This window comes from Cotesia typhae, unplaced genomic scaffold, assembly GCF_013202065.1.
Source record: "Cotesia typhae breed Kobodo isofemale line unplaced genomic scaffold, CoteBio_Ctyphae contig_27, whole genome shotgun sequence".
In the NCBI taxonomy this organism is placed as follows: Eukaryota; Metazoa; Arthropoda; class Insecta; order Hymenoptera; family Braconidae; genus Cotesia; species Cotesia typhae.
The window spans coordinates 2,420,073-2,436,869 of NW_027423733.1; the positions used below are offsets into that span (position 1 = coordinate 2,420,073).

The 16,797-nt window shown below is 31.5% G+C and overlaps 2 protein-coding genes across 6 annotated transcripts in view; both read right to left on the reverse strand.

The window, feature by feature from the left end:
- Window positions 1-16,797, reverse strand: part of LOC141525800 (aminopeptidase N-like) — a 63,700-nt gene that overhangs the window by 20,006 nt on the left and 26,897 nt on the right. Inside the window, exon 1 of one of the 2 annotated variants that reach the window (XM_074240433.1) lies at window positions 13,491-13,507. The exons of the other annotated variant lie outside the window; for it this stretch is intronic. Within the exon in view, the coding sequence (XP_074096534.1) occupies window positions 13,491-13,492 (2 nt within the window). The 5' untranslated portion in view covers window positions 13,493-13,507. Of the gene's footprint in view, window positions 1-13,490; window positions 13,508-16,797 lie in introns of those variants that run through there. 2 annotated transcript variants of the gene reach the window in all.
- On the reverse strand, window positions 774-9,500 carry LOC141525801 (uncharacterized). Of its 4 annotated transcripts, none has more exons than XM_074240436.1 (6): window positions 8,512-9,500; window positions 7,317-8,061; window positions 6,306-6,717; window positions 5,507-6,010; window positions 5,346-5,435; window positions 774-5,271 (listed from the first exon to the last, which is right to left on the reverse strand). In XM_074240436.1, exons 2-6 carry the CDS (start codon window positions 7,632-7,634, stop codon window positions 5,192-5,194), a joined length of 1,404 nt encoding a protein of 467 aa, XP_074096537.1. In that variant the 5' UTR covers window positions 7,635-8,061; window positions 8,512-9,500; the 3' UTR covers window positions 774-5,191. The 4 variants fall into 4 exon arrangements, with proteins under 4 accessions (XP_074096537.1, XP_074096536.1, XP_074096538.1 ...); XM_074240435.1 differs by having other exon boundaries at window positions 8,231-9,500; XM_074240437.1 differs by having other exon boundaries at window positions 6,306-6,474; window positions 6,544-6,717; window positions 7,317-9,498.

A 16,797-nucleotide genomic window follows, 5' to 3' on the forward strand; every position in this document is an offset into this window, starting at 1 on the left:
TATTCAATTACTAATTTAAACAAATATTCAAATCATTCAAATCAGAAAAATAAATCAGATCCTTAAGGATCAATTTAAATATTTTAACATTTGATCCTCTCAGATCGCAATACAACTTGATCCCAGCGATCAAAAATTCGATCGTCTCGGATTGCTACACACTTGATCCCGGCGATCAACAATTCGATCATCTCGGATCGCTACACACTTGATCTCAGCGATCAACAATTCGATCCTCTCGGATCGCAATACAACTCGATCCCAGCGGTCAAAAATTCGATCCTCTCGGATCGCTACACACTTGATCCCAGCGATCAAATCACTATTTGAAATTACAGGTCATTTCAGACCATTATAAACATACAGTCAATTCTCTTCCGATTACAAACACACGATCCTTTCTGATCATAATCACACATTATATCTTGCTATAGATTTAACGATTGACGGTTAACCTCAATAACCTAACGGCGGCTGAGATCAATTCTCACCCCTCATTGCACACCAGTGCAATTATCATACACATTCACGTCTATACGCATATACACTATAACGGGTTTTTCGACCTCATGCGTTAGCGAGGCCGAAGTCCGAGATAAATAAATTTGGCCTACCTGCTTCATTATTGTTGGGCGCCAGGAGCTAGGCTCCACTCACGTCGTGTCCGGCTTACTCGGACCAAGACTCTTCGTCGGGGTGGCGGGTAAAAGGTGCAACCTAAATTAAAGAGGAACTAGGAACGATCATCCGGGTACTAATAATTCGCCGAAATCTTATTATTAATTCTAATTTATTGACAAGAAAAAATAAATGGTCGCCAGAATAACATAATCACAATAATCAATAGATCAAATTTCGCACGCCGCAATTAATTCAATTATTAATAATTAATTTCATTGAAGAACAAGTCGCAAGGATTTAATTAACAAAACTAAATGTCCAAAGAATCTCAATATCAAAATCACAGTTCATCCATCAACAATAAAATTCCCAAAAATAAGCCAAAATCGTATGCCGCGTTCAATTTACTAGATCGTAATTAAATTTGTTTTTTTTTTTTTTGGAAAAAAAACTAAAATCAACGTCGCATTTAATTTCACTTATAATTAAATAAATCCAAAAAAAAAATAAGCGTCGCAAACTTTAACTCACACTAATTAGTTGAGTTACACCATTAATTGTCGCACAATGGTTCACTTACTAGTACTTATTTAAATTGACTATTAATCTCGTCGCAAATACTTTAATTGTTAATTATTAATTACGTCAACAAATTAATCGCTGCTAAATTGTGCAATCAGCAACTTGTAATTAACCAACAGTTTATTTTAGTGCAAGAACAAAAGAAATCTAATTGACAATAATTAATTCAGATTAGGCAGATTAATCGTCGCACCACTACTAGTCAATAATCAGGATTAAATTAAATAAAAAAAAATCCTTCAATACTAATAATTCATTAAATCCAACATTTTATGCGTCCCAAAATTGGTTAATTACGAATACTTAATGAAATTGAATAAATTAATCGTCGCAAAAATTTTGATTAAGGTTAATTAATTAAATTAAACAAATAAAGTGTCCTTGATACCTCAGACACCGGCGCAATAAATGTAGTTATCCAAAATACGCATTGGAAATCTTTCAACCAAACTTTGCGCCAAGTTTCTCCAATTATTTAGATTGACCTTGTCAACACAACACTCCCAACCGGCGCATTACCCGCACGACCGAAGCTCAATTATCGGGCATATATAAATTTACCGAAATATAAAAATACCGAAAGAAGCTCTCTACTTTATCGACAAAAAGAAAAGTTTAAGAATAGAATCAGATAATTCTAAGAGATGGCGCAACAGGTGTAGCTATGAGATTTTAAAAGGAATTTTAAAAGCAACAAAATATTGTCACGAACCGTCAGGGTCAATACGACTAAATTTTACCTCAAGTATCACTCAAGTAAAATTATGAAAGTACCCGTTTTTATTATTACTAAAACGGGAAACTCAAAACCTTATGTGTAAGAGAATTAAAGTTAAGTACACTTCGGAAGGTCAAAAATTATCTGGTCTCGATCCATAAGGGTCAAATCAGATAATTTTTTTCCAAAGATATGGCGGGTAAAACAATCAACGCGCCCGTTTTTGTATATATAAAAACGGGTAGACGAAATCCTTATAAATTAAAGGTAAAAAATTTCTTCCTTCCCAAAAGAACAAAAAGTTACTTGACTGCGACCGTCGGGGTCTATAATTGTTACTTATTTTATCTCCGAGTATGACTCAGGTAGAACAATCAGAGTACCCGTTTTTATTTTTGAAAAACGGAAAGACAAAGGAAACCTCAATTAATGGAATAAAATGTATTTCTTCCTTAAAGGTCGGAAAGCGATTCTTTTCACTTTTTGAGAGAGAATACTACTTTTTTTCAGTAGAGATCACTCGGGTAGAGTAATGAAAGTACCCGTTATTATTTTCAAAAAACGGGAAGCCGAAGGACACTTCAATTTATAGGAAATAAATGTATTTCTTCCTTAAACGTCCAACAGCGATTCCTTTTTCCTTTTAAGAGTGACTACTTATTTTTTTTTCTCCAGGGCATACTCTGCTAGAATAATGAAAGTACCCGTTTTTTTTTTTAGAAACGGGAAACCAAAGGAAACCTCATTTAATGGAAAAAAAATATATTTCTTCCTTAAACGTCCAGAAGCGATTCCTTTTCCCTTTTCAGATAAAATACTGATGTTTTTTTCAGTTGGGATCACTCGGGTAGAATTATCAAAGTACCCGTTTTTATTTTTAAAAACGGGAAGCCAAAGGAAACCTCAATTAATGGGAGAAAATGTATTTCTTCCTTAAAGGTCGGAAAGCGATTCTTTTCACATTTTTAAAGAGAATACTACTTTGTTTCAGTAGGGATCACTCGGGTAGAGTAATCAAAGTACCCGTTTTTTTTTTTTTTCAAAAAACGGGAAGCCGAAGGAAACGTCAATTAATGGAAAAAAAATATATTTCTTCCTTAAACGTCCAAAAGCGACTCCTTTTCCCTTTGAAGATAAAATACTGATGTTTTTTTCAGTTGGGATCACTTGGGTAAAATAATCGAAGCACTCGTTTCTATTTTTAAAAAACGGGAAGCCAAAGGAACCTCATTTAATGGAAAAGGAATATATTTCTTTCTTTAAGGTCTGAAAGCGATTCCTTTCGACTTTTAAGAGAGAATACTGATGTTTTTTTCAGTTGGGATTACTCGGGTAGAATAATCAAAGCAACCGTTTTTATTTTTAAAAAACGGGAAGCCAAAGATCACTTCATTTAATGGAAAAAAAAAGATATTTCTTCCTTAAAGGTCGGAAAGCAATTCCTTTCACCTTTTAAAAGACAATACTAATTTTTTTTTTTATTAGGGTACACTTTGGTAGAGTAATCAAAGTACCCGTTTTTATTTTCAAAAAACGCGTAGCCGAAGGACACTTCAATTAATGGAAAATAAATGTATTCTTATTCGTTAAAGGTCTCAAAGCGATTTCTTTTTCCTTTTAAGAGTAACTACTAATTTTTTTTCCTCTAGGAAACACTCGGGTAGAAAAATAAAAGTATCCGTTTTTATTTTCAAAAAACGGGAAGCCAAAGATCACTTCATTTGATGGATAAAAAATGTATTTATTCCTTAAATGTCTGAATGCGATTCCTTTCGCCTTTGAAGAGTGAATATAAGAATTGCACTACCTTTTTTTATTTTCAGGAAGCGGGAAGCAAAATGCACATCGATTGCATGACAAATAATCTTTATTGCCGGAATGGTGAAAGCGTTACTTGTCTTCACCTATAAGGGACATTACTACTTATTTTTCTTCTCATGCATTACTTTGGAAGGAGAATCAAAGTATCCGTTATTATTTTAAGAAAAAACGGGTACTTGAAATTGTTATTAATCAATAGAAGAAAAATTCTCCTCTTCTGAAAGGGCAAGGAGTTACTTGTCTCGGCCTATAATCGTCTGTACTACTTATTTTTCCGGATCACTTGGGTATATCCATTAAATTACCCGTTTTCTTTTTATAAAAAAGGGTAGATTATTTCTTTTTTATTTAAAAGGAGAATAATGTCATCTATCCTCGAGGTTCAAAGAATGATTTATCTTGGTTCCCCTGATTAGTTCCTACTCTTTTCTTTTTTAGAATGCCTTAAGATTCTTAAATCTATAGAATCATGAAGTTTTCAAGGTAAGTATTCAACAATTATTTCATTAAATATTTTTATTATGACAATAAACAATTCCTATAATTTTTAAATTGTTGAGAAATAAATATGACCTTATTAACAAAGTTATTACAAAAATAATCTAAGAAATCAATCTTCATTATATACAAATATTTTTGTTTAAAGAATCAAAAAACTAATTTATTTTATTTTAAATTATTTTTCGTTGACGTAGTTCATTTTCTTTTGTGTAGAATATATTAAAAATAATTCAAATTCAAACATCTGCAGCCGATTGTTTTTTATTTTATAAAATTACGTACTTCAGACCGATGCTTTTTTGTTCATTGAGTTCACAATTTTCCTTATTACGCTTTGTGTGTAAAGTTTATTAAGGTAAAGGGCCCTATTATGAGACAGATTCTAAGGTAGGTGGGACATTCTCACTGCTTAGAAAAGTATTTAAGAGAAAAATACCATTTGGATGGTATTATATCATTTCTCTGTCATTATTAGACAGCTATTATGTATTTAAACTCAATTTTATCTAACAAATAAATAAAAATAAACCATTTTTTCTAACAACCTTTATGATCCCTTTTATGAGACAGTTTTAAGACATATGACCCCAATGTCTCATGAAAGAGGTCCCTATTTATGAGACAGCTGAAAAATAAGTAAAGCGATATCTATATGATTTTTTTTTTTATTAATATGAGATCATTTTTCACAATTATCAAAGAAATTAGATAAATTGTTACAAAATAACAATTCAATAGTCACATAATAAATAATTTATTTCTCTTCTTTTTTTTTTCTGAATTTCCTTTACTTTTTCCTGGAGCTTTTTTTTTTCGTCTTGTAATTCTTTCCGTTTTAGTTTTTTATCTTGCTGCTGTTTCTTAATTTTTTCTTTTTCCAATTCAGACTGATACCATTCGTCAGATGTTCCAACAGAAGGTAATTTTGATTTACCCGACTTTTCAACTCTACACCTTTTTTTTCGGTAAATATTCGACAGGTAATGTAAATATTTCTTTGAATGGCTTTTTAGGCGAATTATCTAAAACTAAAAATCGCGAAAATTTTATTAAATACCTTTTTGATACATAATTATAATCTAAAAAAAAAATTTCACATTACCTTTTTTGTCTGCTTTTGGAGAATTTTTTTTCACGCTTGAACTTTGTCGATCGATTGATTTACAAATGTTTTCTTGATTATTTTCAAGTCCTGAAAGTTTATGATTTTTATTAATAAAATCAAAATAATACGTGAAATGTATTATTTTGAAATGTATGTACCTTGCTGATAATCCTGGTTATATGAACATTTGTCTATAAGGAGTGATTGTACGTCAATAGGATCACTTTGATTTTGTAATAGTAAATTGTTATCAGAAGCAACTCCTGAATTTGCAGCGATCGGAGAATGTTTGCTAAGTGTGTCTGGCATGGGATTAGTGCTAACTAATGATTCTTGATCAATTATCTGAACTGGCAGATCGCATACAATGTCATAAGTATCATTGATTGCCCCAACACCATTTTCGTCGCTATTCATACTCGTCTGATTATCGAAAATAATGACAGATTGCCATCTTGTATTGCAACTCTCTGCTTTGAAATTTGTTTCATATTCTTCATTATAAGTTGCTCTATTATTTATTAAGGGATTGATTCCTGGATCAACATCTTCAACATTGTTTTCTTGACTAGAACGCGACCTATATTTAAGAATATCAAGGATTTTGGGATCATGTAAAACCTCATTGCTCAAGATAATTGGTTTCTTTCTTGGAGTTTCACCTATTATTGAAATGATTATATGTATATACTAAAGAGAATTTATGTCAAATTATTCAAACAGATATTCTACAAAAAAAAAAAGGTGTTAATATTAGTACAAACTTAAAATAGATTAAATTTATGTTAGCTGAAAAATTGATTTCGAATATATAAAATTCTAAAAAAGTTGTACGTATAAAATTTCAAAAAATCAATAGTAAAAATAAATTAATTGTAAATGAAGTAAAAAATAGTTCGATTATACTTAAAGTTGATAATTGTAAAATAAGTTAATGTAATTATTTGTTTTAAATACCCGTTGAATTTTTGTAAATTTGTAACCAATAATCAAACAAAGCTTTCTTCTCCACATCACCCGTCCATGATCCACTACTCGCTGCCGCATAAAAATCCAAAAGTAGTTCCTCTTGTAAATTTTTTTCAAACTCATGTAAAAATCTTTGTTCTTCTGTAACTTCATTGGCCTTAAAAATGTCATTATTTTCAAATTTTTGTTTTGATTTCTTCCCCTTATTTAAAACATTGTAATCTACCGCTTTAGAGTCAAATGGATAGAGCCCTGATCCTCGAAAACCACTCTGAACCACGTTCTCAGCATTAGGCATATTATCCAGAGTATACTGAAGAACAAGAGGAAAATTTTCTTTGGTTACTGATGTCTCACTCTGCTCATTTTTCCACTTAGGTACACATTTTCTCCACGATTCCTTAAATGGATGGAAATAGTATATTAAACACCGAGGGAAGTAAAGTAAGAAATGTCTCAGATCACATGTAATTGTTGGCCGAGTCGAAGCCGAGGTCAACAAACATGTGATCTGAGGCTTTCTTATTTACTTCCCGAGGAGTGTATGCTATTTTTTTGCTCGACGAAGGCAGAAAGTGGCAACTTCATTTAGCGCAGCGGGCCGAAAGTTGACGCTTTCTGCCCGTCGAGCAAAAAAACGATATATCCAGTGGTTGCATAATATGGGTGGAATTTGGCGGCAACATAATCAATTCGATCTTTTTTCTCGACAAAAATTTACTAATGGCAAGTTAAGATGGGTTGAATGGTTATCCATGTAAACTATTACTGGAAACTCCGTATTTTCTTTGACTAGCCAAGGATAGAATACGTTTGTTATATATTCATAAAAGGTTTCGGTTGTCATCCAGCCGTTGTCCGAAATTCCAATCCCCCAACCATTTGGAGTATTCTCAATTATTTTTTTTAGTACAGTTCTCTTATAAGAGTACAAGAGCATCGGAGGACCATGAATACCATCAGCTCTGTACATAAATAATACTGTTAAAGCTTCCTTACCACCGTCAACAACTTTGTAAACCGCACGAGTCCCCTTTGCTGCCAACACACTCTCAGCATCAGGACACAACTAATGCTACTTTCCTCACAATTAAATATTCGACTCGGAAGAATACTCAATAAATCTTTTTTCTCTAAATATATTTTGTTGTTTGCAAACCAATCTTGAAGATCTTCTTGCGTTACTGCTGCTCGAGTCATACTCAATTTTTGGGGTTTTCGAATTGACAATTCGGGGTGCCTTCTTCTAAAGTTTTCGTACCAGTATCGACTAGGACGATCGTCTTTGAATGGTGTTTTTTTCTTAACTTTTGACATACTTTTGGATATTGTCCAATAACTCACTTTTGGTAACAGGCACTCCAATCTCTACTCGATGTAATATCCATGTAACAATCTGTTTTTCTTCATCATCACTCAAAACTATGCCTGGGCCAGTTTTACTTTTGGTTTCTCCTGGATCTAAATTTTTCTTTCTCCCCAAAGTTACAACCGGTACACCAAAGGCAACAGCAGCCTTTCTTAAAGACATTCCGGTATCTTTTATAGCTTTTAAAGCTTTTTCAACATTTTCTGTACTGTAATTCAATCGTTGACATTTTCTTTTTTTTTGAATTTTTAATTACATTCTCAGACGTTACTACATATTTTTTTGCAGGATTTGTTTTCTTTTTCAACTTCGATTGTGTTGATTTTTTAGCCATATTTTAAAAAAAATTTTTATAAGTATTTGTTGTTATATAATCTGAAATATAAGAAAAATCAATATTTATAGTAATGTTTCGAATATTATACAAGTTAATTATAAAATTTAAGTACTTGAAATAATTAAAAAATGAATTTTGTACATCAGCATGCTGTCAGAGTTTTAGGTTAGATTCATAATTTTTCACTAATAAATGTGACATACTTACTAAGAAATATTAAATTGAGTTTTTATACAATAATTAGGTTCTCAGTTATACATACACACCGTTTTTTTTATAAATTATTAATTACTACTTATATTTATGACTGTTAAAACTCACTGTCTCACTAACTGGGACTATAAACAAAATCATATGTCCATGTTGCGCGAGACACCTAATAAAGTGTCTCATAAAACCGTACATGCAAGCAAATAACTGTACGTATTATGAGACACCCAAAAATTAAATACTTTTGTTAAAAATAACTTAAAAATACTTATACTCACTCAATTTACAACTCTTTAGCTTTCAATTAATATGTAACACGTGAATAAAAGTCACAAAAACAATGTTTTTTACCAGGCTACAAAATTGGATACTCGTCGCTGTTTCACTCCTTTTAAAGGTCTGTAAGAGCGCAAATTTTAAGCCAAGCAATTTCAAATATTTTTTTAATTATATCTATTAAATTAATCATAAAATTAAAGGATCATCTTAGAAACTTAGTTAAATACCGATTTATTATAATTTTTATATTCAAGTTAACTCGATCTTTTTTTTTTATTTATCGCATAATTCAGTCCTGTATCATAAATATGGACACTGTCTCATAATAGGGCCCTTTACCTTACGTGACATTTATTTCCTTTAATTAAATCATTTAATTTATGTTAATTGCATTTAATCATGCCGCTTGCTTACAATGGTCATAAATACCATTGTAAGCACACTGATAATGATGATAATGGTGTTCCCTTTAGAAGGTATTTTATTTGCTACTAAATACAATTAATAATCTCCTCGCATAAATTTTTGCGAGTGATTAAACAATAAAAATACTAAATCATTCCGATAACTTACTGTATTTTCAATATTTTGAAAATTTTAAATAGCCGCTGTTTCTAAACTTCAGTTTTTTTTTCATGAAACTGTATGAACTTTTTGAGTTATTAATTTTTGAATGATAAAAATAATCAATATTTTTCGTTTTTGCAGATATTATAATTGTCAAAATAAGAAAGTACCAAGTATTTTGTGTAATGGAACACTCCTGTGGCTAAATGGCAAGCATTATGAAAATATACCACATGTCAACAGTTGTGGACGGGATAAACATGCAGAGGAAAAATTGGAATTCAAGGACGCATTAAAATCCAAAATGTCTAAAGGGTCTAAGCCAAAAAGAGTTTATGAGGAACTAGCTCCAAAGTTAGTTGTTTATCTATCTATCTATCTATCTATCTATCTATCTATCTATCTATCTATCTATCTATCTATCTATCTATCTATCTATCTATCTATCTATCTATCTATCTATCTATCTATCTATCTATCTATCTATCTATCTATCTATCTATCTATCTATCTATCTATCTATCTATCTATCTATCTATCTATCTATCTATCTATCTATCTATCTATCTATCTATCTATCTATCTATCTATCTATCTATCTATCTATCTATCTATCTATCTATCTATCTATCTATCTATCTATCTATCTATCTATCTATCTATCTATCTATCTATCTATCTATCTATCTATCTATCTATCTATCTATCTATCTATCTATCTATCTATCTATCTATCTATCTATCTATCTATCTATCTATCTATCTATCTATCTATCTATCTATCTATCTATCTATCTATCTATCTATCTATCTATCTATCTATCTATCTATCTATCTATCTATCTATCTATCTATCTATCTATCTATCTATCTATCTATCTATCTATCTATCTATCTATCTATCTATCTATCTATCTCTATCTATCTATCTATCTATCTATCTATCTATCTATCTATCTATCTATCTATCTATCTATCTATCTATCTATCTATCTATCTATCTATCTATCTATCTATCTATCTATCTATCTATCTATCTATCTATCTATCTATCTATCTATCTATCTATCTATCTATCTATCTATCTATCTATCTATCTATCTATCTATCTATCTATCTATCTATCTATCTATCTATCTATCTATCTATCTATCTATCTATCTATCTATCTATCTATCTATCTATCTATCTATCTATCTATCTATCTATCTATCTATCTATCTATCTATCTATCTATCTATCTATCTATCTATCTATCTATCTATCTATCTATCTATCTATCTATCTATCTATCTATCTATCTATCTATCTATCTATCTATCTATCTATCTATCTATCTATCTATCTATCTATCTATCTATCTATCTATCTATCTATCTATCTATCTATCTATCTATCTATCTATCTATCTATCTATCTATCTATCTATCTATCTATCTATCTATCTATCTATCTATCTATCTATCTATCTATCTATCTATCTATCTATCTATCTATCTATCTATCTATCTATCTATCTATCTATCTATCTATCTATCTATCTATCTATCTATCTATCTATCTATCTATCTATCTATCTATCTATCTATCTATCTATCTATCTATCTATCTATCTATCTATCTATCTATCTATCTATCTATCTATCTATCTATCTATCTATCTATCTATCTATCTATCTATCTATCTATCTATCTATCTATCTATCTATCTATCTATCTATCTATCTATCTATCTATCTATCTATCTATCTATCTATCTATCTATCTATCTATCTATCTATCTATCTATCTATCTATCTATCTATCTATCTATCTATCTATCTATCTATCTATCTATCTATCTATCTATCTATCTATCTATCTATCTATCTATCTATCTATCTATCTATCTATCTATCTATCTATCTATCTATCTATCTATATCTATCTATCTATCTATCTATCTATCTATCTATCTATCTATCTATCTATCTATCTATCTATCTATCTATATCTATCTATCTATCTATCTATCTATCTATCTATCTATCTATCTATCTATCTATCTATCTATCTATCTATCTATCTATCTATCTATCTATCTATCTATCTATCTATCTATCTATCTATCTATCTATCTATCTATCTATCTATCTATCTATCTATCTATCTATCTATCTATCTATCTATCTATCTATCTATCTATCTATCTATCTATCTATCTATCTATCTATCTATCTATCTATCTATCTATCTATCTATCTATCTATCTATCTATCTATCTATCTATCTATCTATCTATCTATCTATCTATCTATCTATCTATCTATCTATCTATCTATCTATCTATCTATCTATCTATCTATCTATCTATCTATCTATCTATCTATCTATCTATCTATCTATCTATCTATCTATCTATCTATCTATCTATCTATCTATCTATCTATCTATCTATCTATCTATCTATCTATCTATCTATCTATCTATCTATCTATCTATCTATCTATCTATCTATCTATCTATCTATCTATCTATCTATCTATCTATCTATCTATCTATCTATCTATCTATCTATCTATCTATCTATCTATCTATCTATCTATCTATCTATCTATCTATCTATCTATCTATCTATCTATCTATCTATCTATCTATCTATCTATCTATCTATCTATCTATCTATCTATCTATCTATCTATCTATCTATCTATCTATCTATCTATCTATCTATCTATCTATCTATCTATCTATCTATCTATCTATCTATCTATCTATCTATCTATCTATCTATCTATCTATCTATCTATCTATCTATCTATCTATCTATCTATCTATCTATCTATCTATCTATCTATCTATCTATCTATCTATCTATCTATCTATCTATCTATCTATCTATCTATCTATCTATCTATCTATCTATCTATCTATCTATCTATCTATCTATCTATCTATCTATCTATCTATCTATCTATCTATCTATCTATCTATCTATCTATCTAATAGATATCCGCATGCAGCTATTGAAATGACTTTTAAATCAATGGAAGTGAATATGTTCCACTGGAAAGGGTCAGAACCAGTTATGCCAAAAATGCTAGGAGGTATTGTAGAGTTTTACAATGTACTGAAAACAGAGAAATGGAGTAGTCTGTTAAAGTATCAAGGTGGTGAACTGTCAGTAGAATTAATTACCAGTGGTAATGACAATTCTTTACTTCTCTGGAACCCAACATTTGCAAAAAGATTTATTGATTGTGATCTATTTATGGATAGAACATATTCAAGATTTCCATTAATAGCTCCTAAGAAAGATCTTCGTACTCACAGCTTATTTACGATTCACGCTCAATATGAAAATAGTGTGAGTATTAAAATCTTACTATAATCTTACCTGCTCTCTAAATCAAAATTGTCAATCTAGTTTTGCTGGAGGAAAAAATGTATGTATGTATGTATGTATGTATGTATTTATGTATTGATGTATGTATGGATGTCATACTAAAACTAGACGCTAACACCCCTACCCACTAAACCCATAACCTCTTTTTCCTCTTTCCCCTAATCCCACATGAGAACCGCCGTCAGGCATTACTTCGTGAGCGGAGGATCTAGCTACTACTCTTCTTTCTGCTACCTAAGGAGTTATTCTTCCTTGTCGTGTAACTGGCGTCATTCGCTCTTCTTCTTTCAATAGAACGCAAGTCTGTGACGACCACGTCGCAAACGTGTTGATGGCGTTCCAGGTGGCATCTGATGACAGCATTGCTTCTACTGTAGTCTCTGGTTGGATTTTTTCATGTAGGTTCGTTTCCAGTTCTTCTCGTTGGTGGTTTAATCGTGGCCACTCAAATAAAAGATGCTCCGCATTCTCAATAACTTCTCAGCAGGACGAGCACTTCGGAGAGTTATCGTGCTTGAAGCGGTGTAGGTAAGCCCGGAAGCAACCGTGACCTGATAACATCTGTGTTAGATAATAGTTGACTTTGCCGTAATTCCGGTTCAGCCAAACGTCGATGTTCGGTAAGAGACGATACGTCCATCTGCTCTTTTCGGCGGTATACCATGAGTGTGTGTGTGTGTGTGTGTGTGTGTGTGTGTGTGTGTGTGTGTGTGTGTGTGTGTGTGTGTGACCCTCTTACATGCTTGTAATAAAATTTTTTGTTAATTTGCTATTTCAGGTATTTCCGATAGCTTGGGTTTTTGTGCACGGACGAACGGAACAAGTGTATGATTCAATTTTTAAAATAATATTTAAAGATTTTGAAAATTTTAATAAAAATGTCATGTGTGATTACGAGCAAGCGATGAGGAATTCGGTAAAAAAATTTCTGGAGAAAGCAGTGCTGAAAGGGTGTTATTTTCATCATGTCCAGGTGATTACCATCAGTATTTCTTAACAATATTGATACAAAAATGTTTTACTTACATTCAACTATACGGAAAGAAACATATGGGAACTATTCCCATAATCATACATAAACAAGAAATGACCTGTATCTCTTAATCTATTGACATTGATATTGAATTATTGACATTTTTTAAGATATAAGCTCACTCCGATGTTACACTCATCTAGACCTTTAATTTGAGTACGATATGCATTATATATATATATATATATATATATATATATATATATATATATATATATATATATATATATAATATATATATACCTCAGAAGTCGTGAGCCACCGGACAGGGTGTGGTAGAAAATTGGATTCTGAATAGAAAAGTCCTTTACCATTTTTCGATCAGACCCATAGAAAAATTACTACAAATTTATGAAAATAGACCAATGAGGAGCGCGGTTTAGCGGCAGAACGGTAGGCGCAAGAGCGAGCGAGTGGAAGCGCGACAGGCAATGAGTGCGCGCTCGCTTGCACACGTGTGATATCATTGCTCAGTTATAGCGGGATGCCCGCATGCAATAATAATGATCAATGATACTCCTGTAAATAAAAAAATTAATATTAGAAAAATCATCCCATAGACAGCCCCATAAAATAAAAAATGTGCGATTTTTTGATAATTAAAACTCAAATTTTCGGTGTCACCGAAAAATGAAAAAAAAAAGCCAACAGTCATATTCAATGATACCCTGTAATTAAAAAAAAAAAAAAAAAGTTATAAAAGTACCCCATACACACTGAGATACAGCCCCATAAAGCCAAAAATTTGCGATTATTTAATGATGAAATTCAAATGATCAGTGTGCACTTGAAGTTAAAAAAAAAAAAGCAATAAAAATAATCAGTGACACTACTGTAGACCAAAAAAATTGAAAAAAATAAAAACTACCTCATAGACACTGAGATACACCCCCATAAAGCTGCGATTTCTCCATTATTTGTGAAGTTAAGTTGAAATTCTCGGTGTCAACTCGGAATAACTCAAAGAAAATTATCTTTCTTTCCAGTTTAACCTTTTTTATGAATTAAAAAATCAAAATTTTGGAATCCACCCCATAAACACCGAGAGGCAACCCCACAATGCCACAATTGTTCGATTTTTTATTGATTTAAATTGAAATTATATATATTATAAATTATATATATATATATATATATATATATATATATATATATATATATATATATATATATATATATATATATATATATATATATATATGTCGGAGGAAGAGTGGTTCGGGCATCGTTAGGGTCCTTTGGATCATTATCAGCCATCTTTATTTATGTTTACAATAATCAAATATAATAAAGACTTTGATTTAAAATATAACGTACACTAACTCGTACAAATAATAAATTTAATTACAAATATTCTACTGCGATTGATATAACAGTTAAAGACGTTTTGGGAATAAGACCGAGAACGAATCCGGGGTCAGCAGGATGTATGCGATCCTTACTTGATCAATGCTCAACGAGAACTACCCTCCCAAGTACCCTAAGTACTTATTCACTCAAAAATTATTTCGACAGCCCTCATTGTCTGCCGATATTTCTAACTATATACTTTTACTTCTATCCTGTGACCTCGGCTACGTTTGGTGACCATTGTCACTCCGGACTTAAGCCCATCGTTATAACCATAAAAATATAACTAGCTTAAATCATAAATAATATCTAAATATTCTATGCTTTACGATTTTGCTTAAAATTAACAGACAAACTAAAATATTGGGAATTTCCAATCTCTGGGAAAACCCAGCTCGATATTATCTCCGACACGGCCAACCTGACGATCACACGTCCTCGGGTGCATCAGTAAACATGTTATTACAAACCGTGTCAATTTTTTTTTTTTTTTTTTTTTTTTTTTTTTTTTAAACAAATAATTTTCCTTTATTCAGAGGCTCATTTAAGCTACAAAAACTCTCGACTATCAAATCTAACAGACTTAGCTTCTTGAAGGTGCCTTTTCAAAATTTCTACGATTGTCTATCCCAGCGATCATGCAGGCTATGTTCATCACCACCCCAGGTATAGACCCTTAGCACACAATGGTCTGCAACTGTATATTACATACAGCAAAACTGTGTACCACCATAGTTACTCAACTATGTACACCAGTATTCAAAATCTTTTCTACATTGTCAACCAATGACACATGTAGTACAACACAATTTTCTTCTCAGGCCCCCGCTACCTCACCAACTGCCCATCGCCCCCTGACAATCTTAGCAACCAAGATTGATTCAAATCACCCTGGATTTGCAGTTACGACTACAGCTTGGTTCAAGTAGTTTGACCCCCAGAAGTAAAATTTTCTTATCGCCACCACATCATCTACTGCCCATCACACTCTGGCCAAACCACCATTGATTTGCCATTATGACCTACAGCCTGATGCGAGTGATGCGACTTTCATCAACTACCATTAGTGCTCGGTCTTTCCCCCGGTGGTTTCTGACTCTGTCTCAGAGTTATTCTGAGAAACTTCCTGTTCATCACCCTCATGATCATCTGGTATATCCAATTCAATAGGGATATGACTTTCCGGCATTTTCCTCAAATTCTCATGACTATATTTATAAGTCCTATTATTTTCTAACGACTTCAAAGTATACCGATCGCCATCGAGAATTTCCGCCACTACAAATGGACCTCTAAACTTAGGATCAAGCTTCGTTTGATTTCTCTCTTCGTTCTTAATTAACACGAAATCTCCTATCTTAAATGGTATAATTTTTGCTTTATTTTTATCAAGTCTATACTTATCATACTTAGCATTTATTTCTATGTTCTTAATAGCTTTTTGTCTTACGTCAGAGATATCTATTTCTTTATCTACCTGGCCAACTACCATTCCAAAAGGTCTGGCTACTTTACCAATTAACAATTCTAATGGACTCGCATTAGTGACTCGATTGGTAGTGCAATTCATTGCTAACTGAATTTCATTTACAACTGCTTGCCAAGAGTTTCTACTCGTTTCGGCTGCAGTAAACATACTTTTTAGGGTACTCATTACGCGTTCTACCTGACCATTAGCTCGACTAGAACCTGCAGCTATAAGATGTAATTTTGAGTTTTGTGAGGTACAATACTCTTGAAATTCTTTACTTGTGAAACATCTACCTTGATCCGCAATTATGCGGGTCGGTGGGCCAAACAATGATATAGCGTTTTTAAGAGCCTTAATAGTATTGACACTATCTATTTTTCGAGTATGATATAATAAAACAAATTTAGTGAAAGCATCTATCAACACGACAACGTATTCTTTTGAATCATTTTTACCCGTTAATTTACCTGTAATATCCA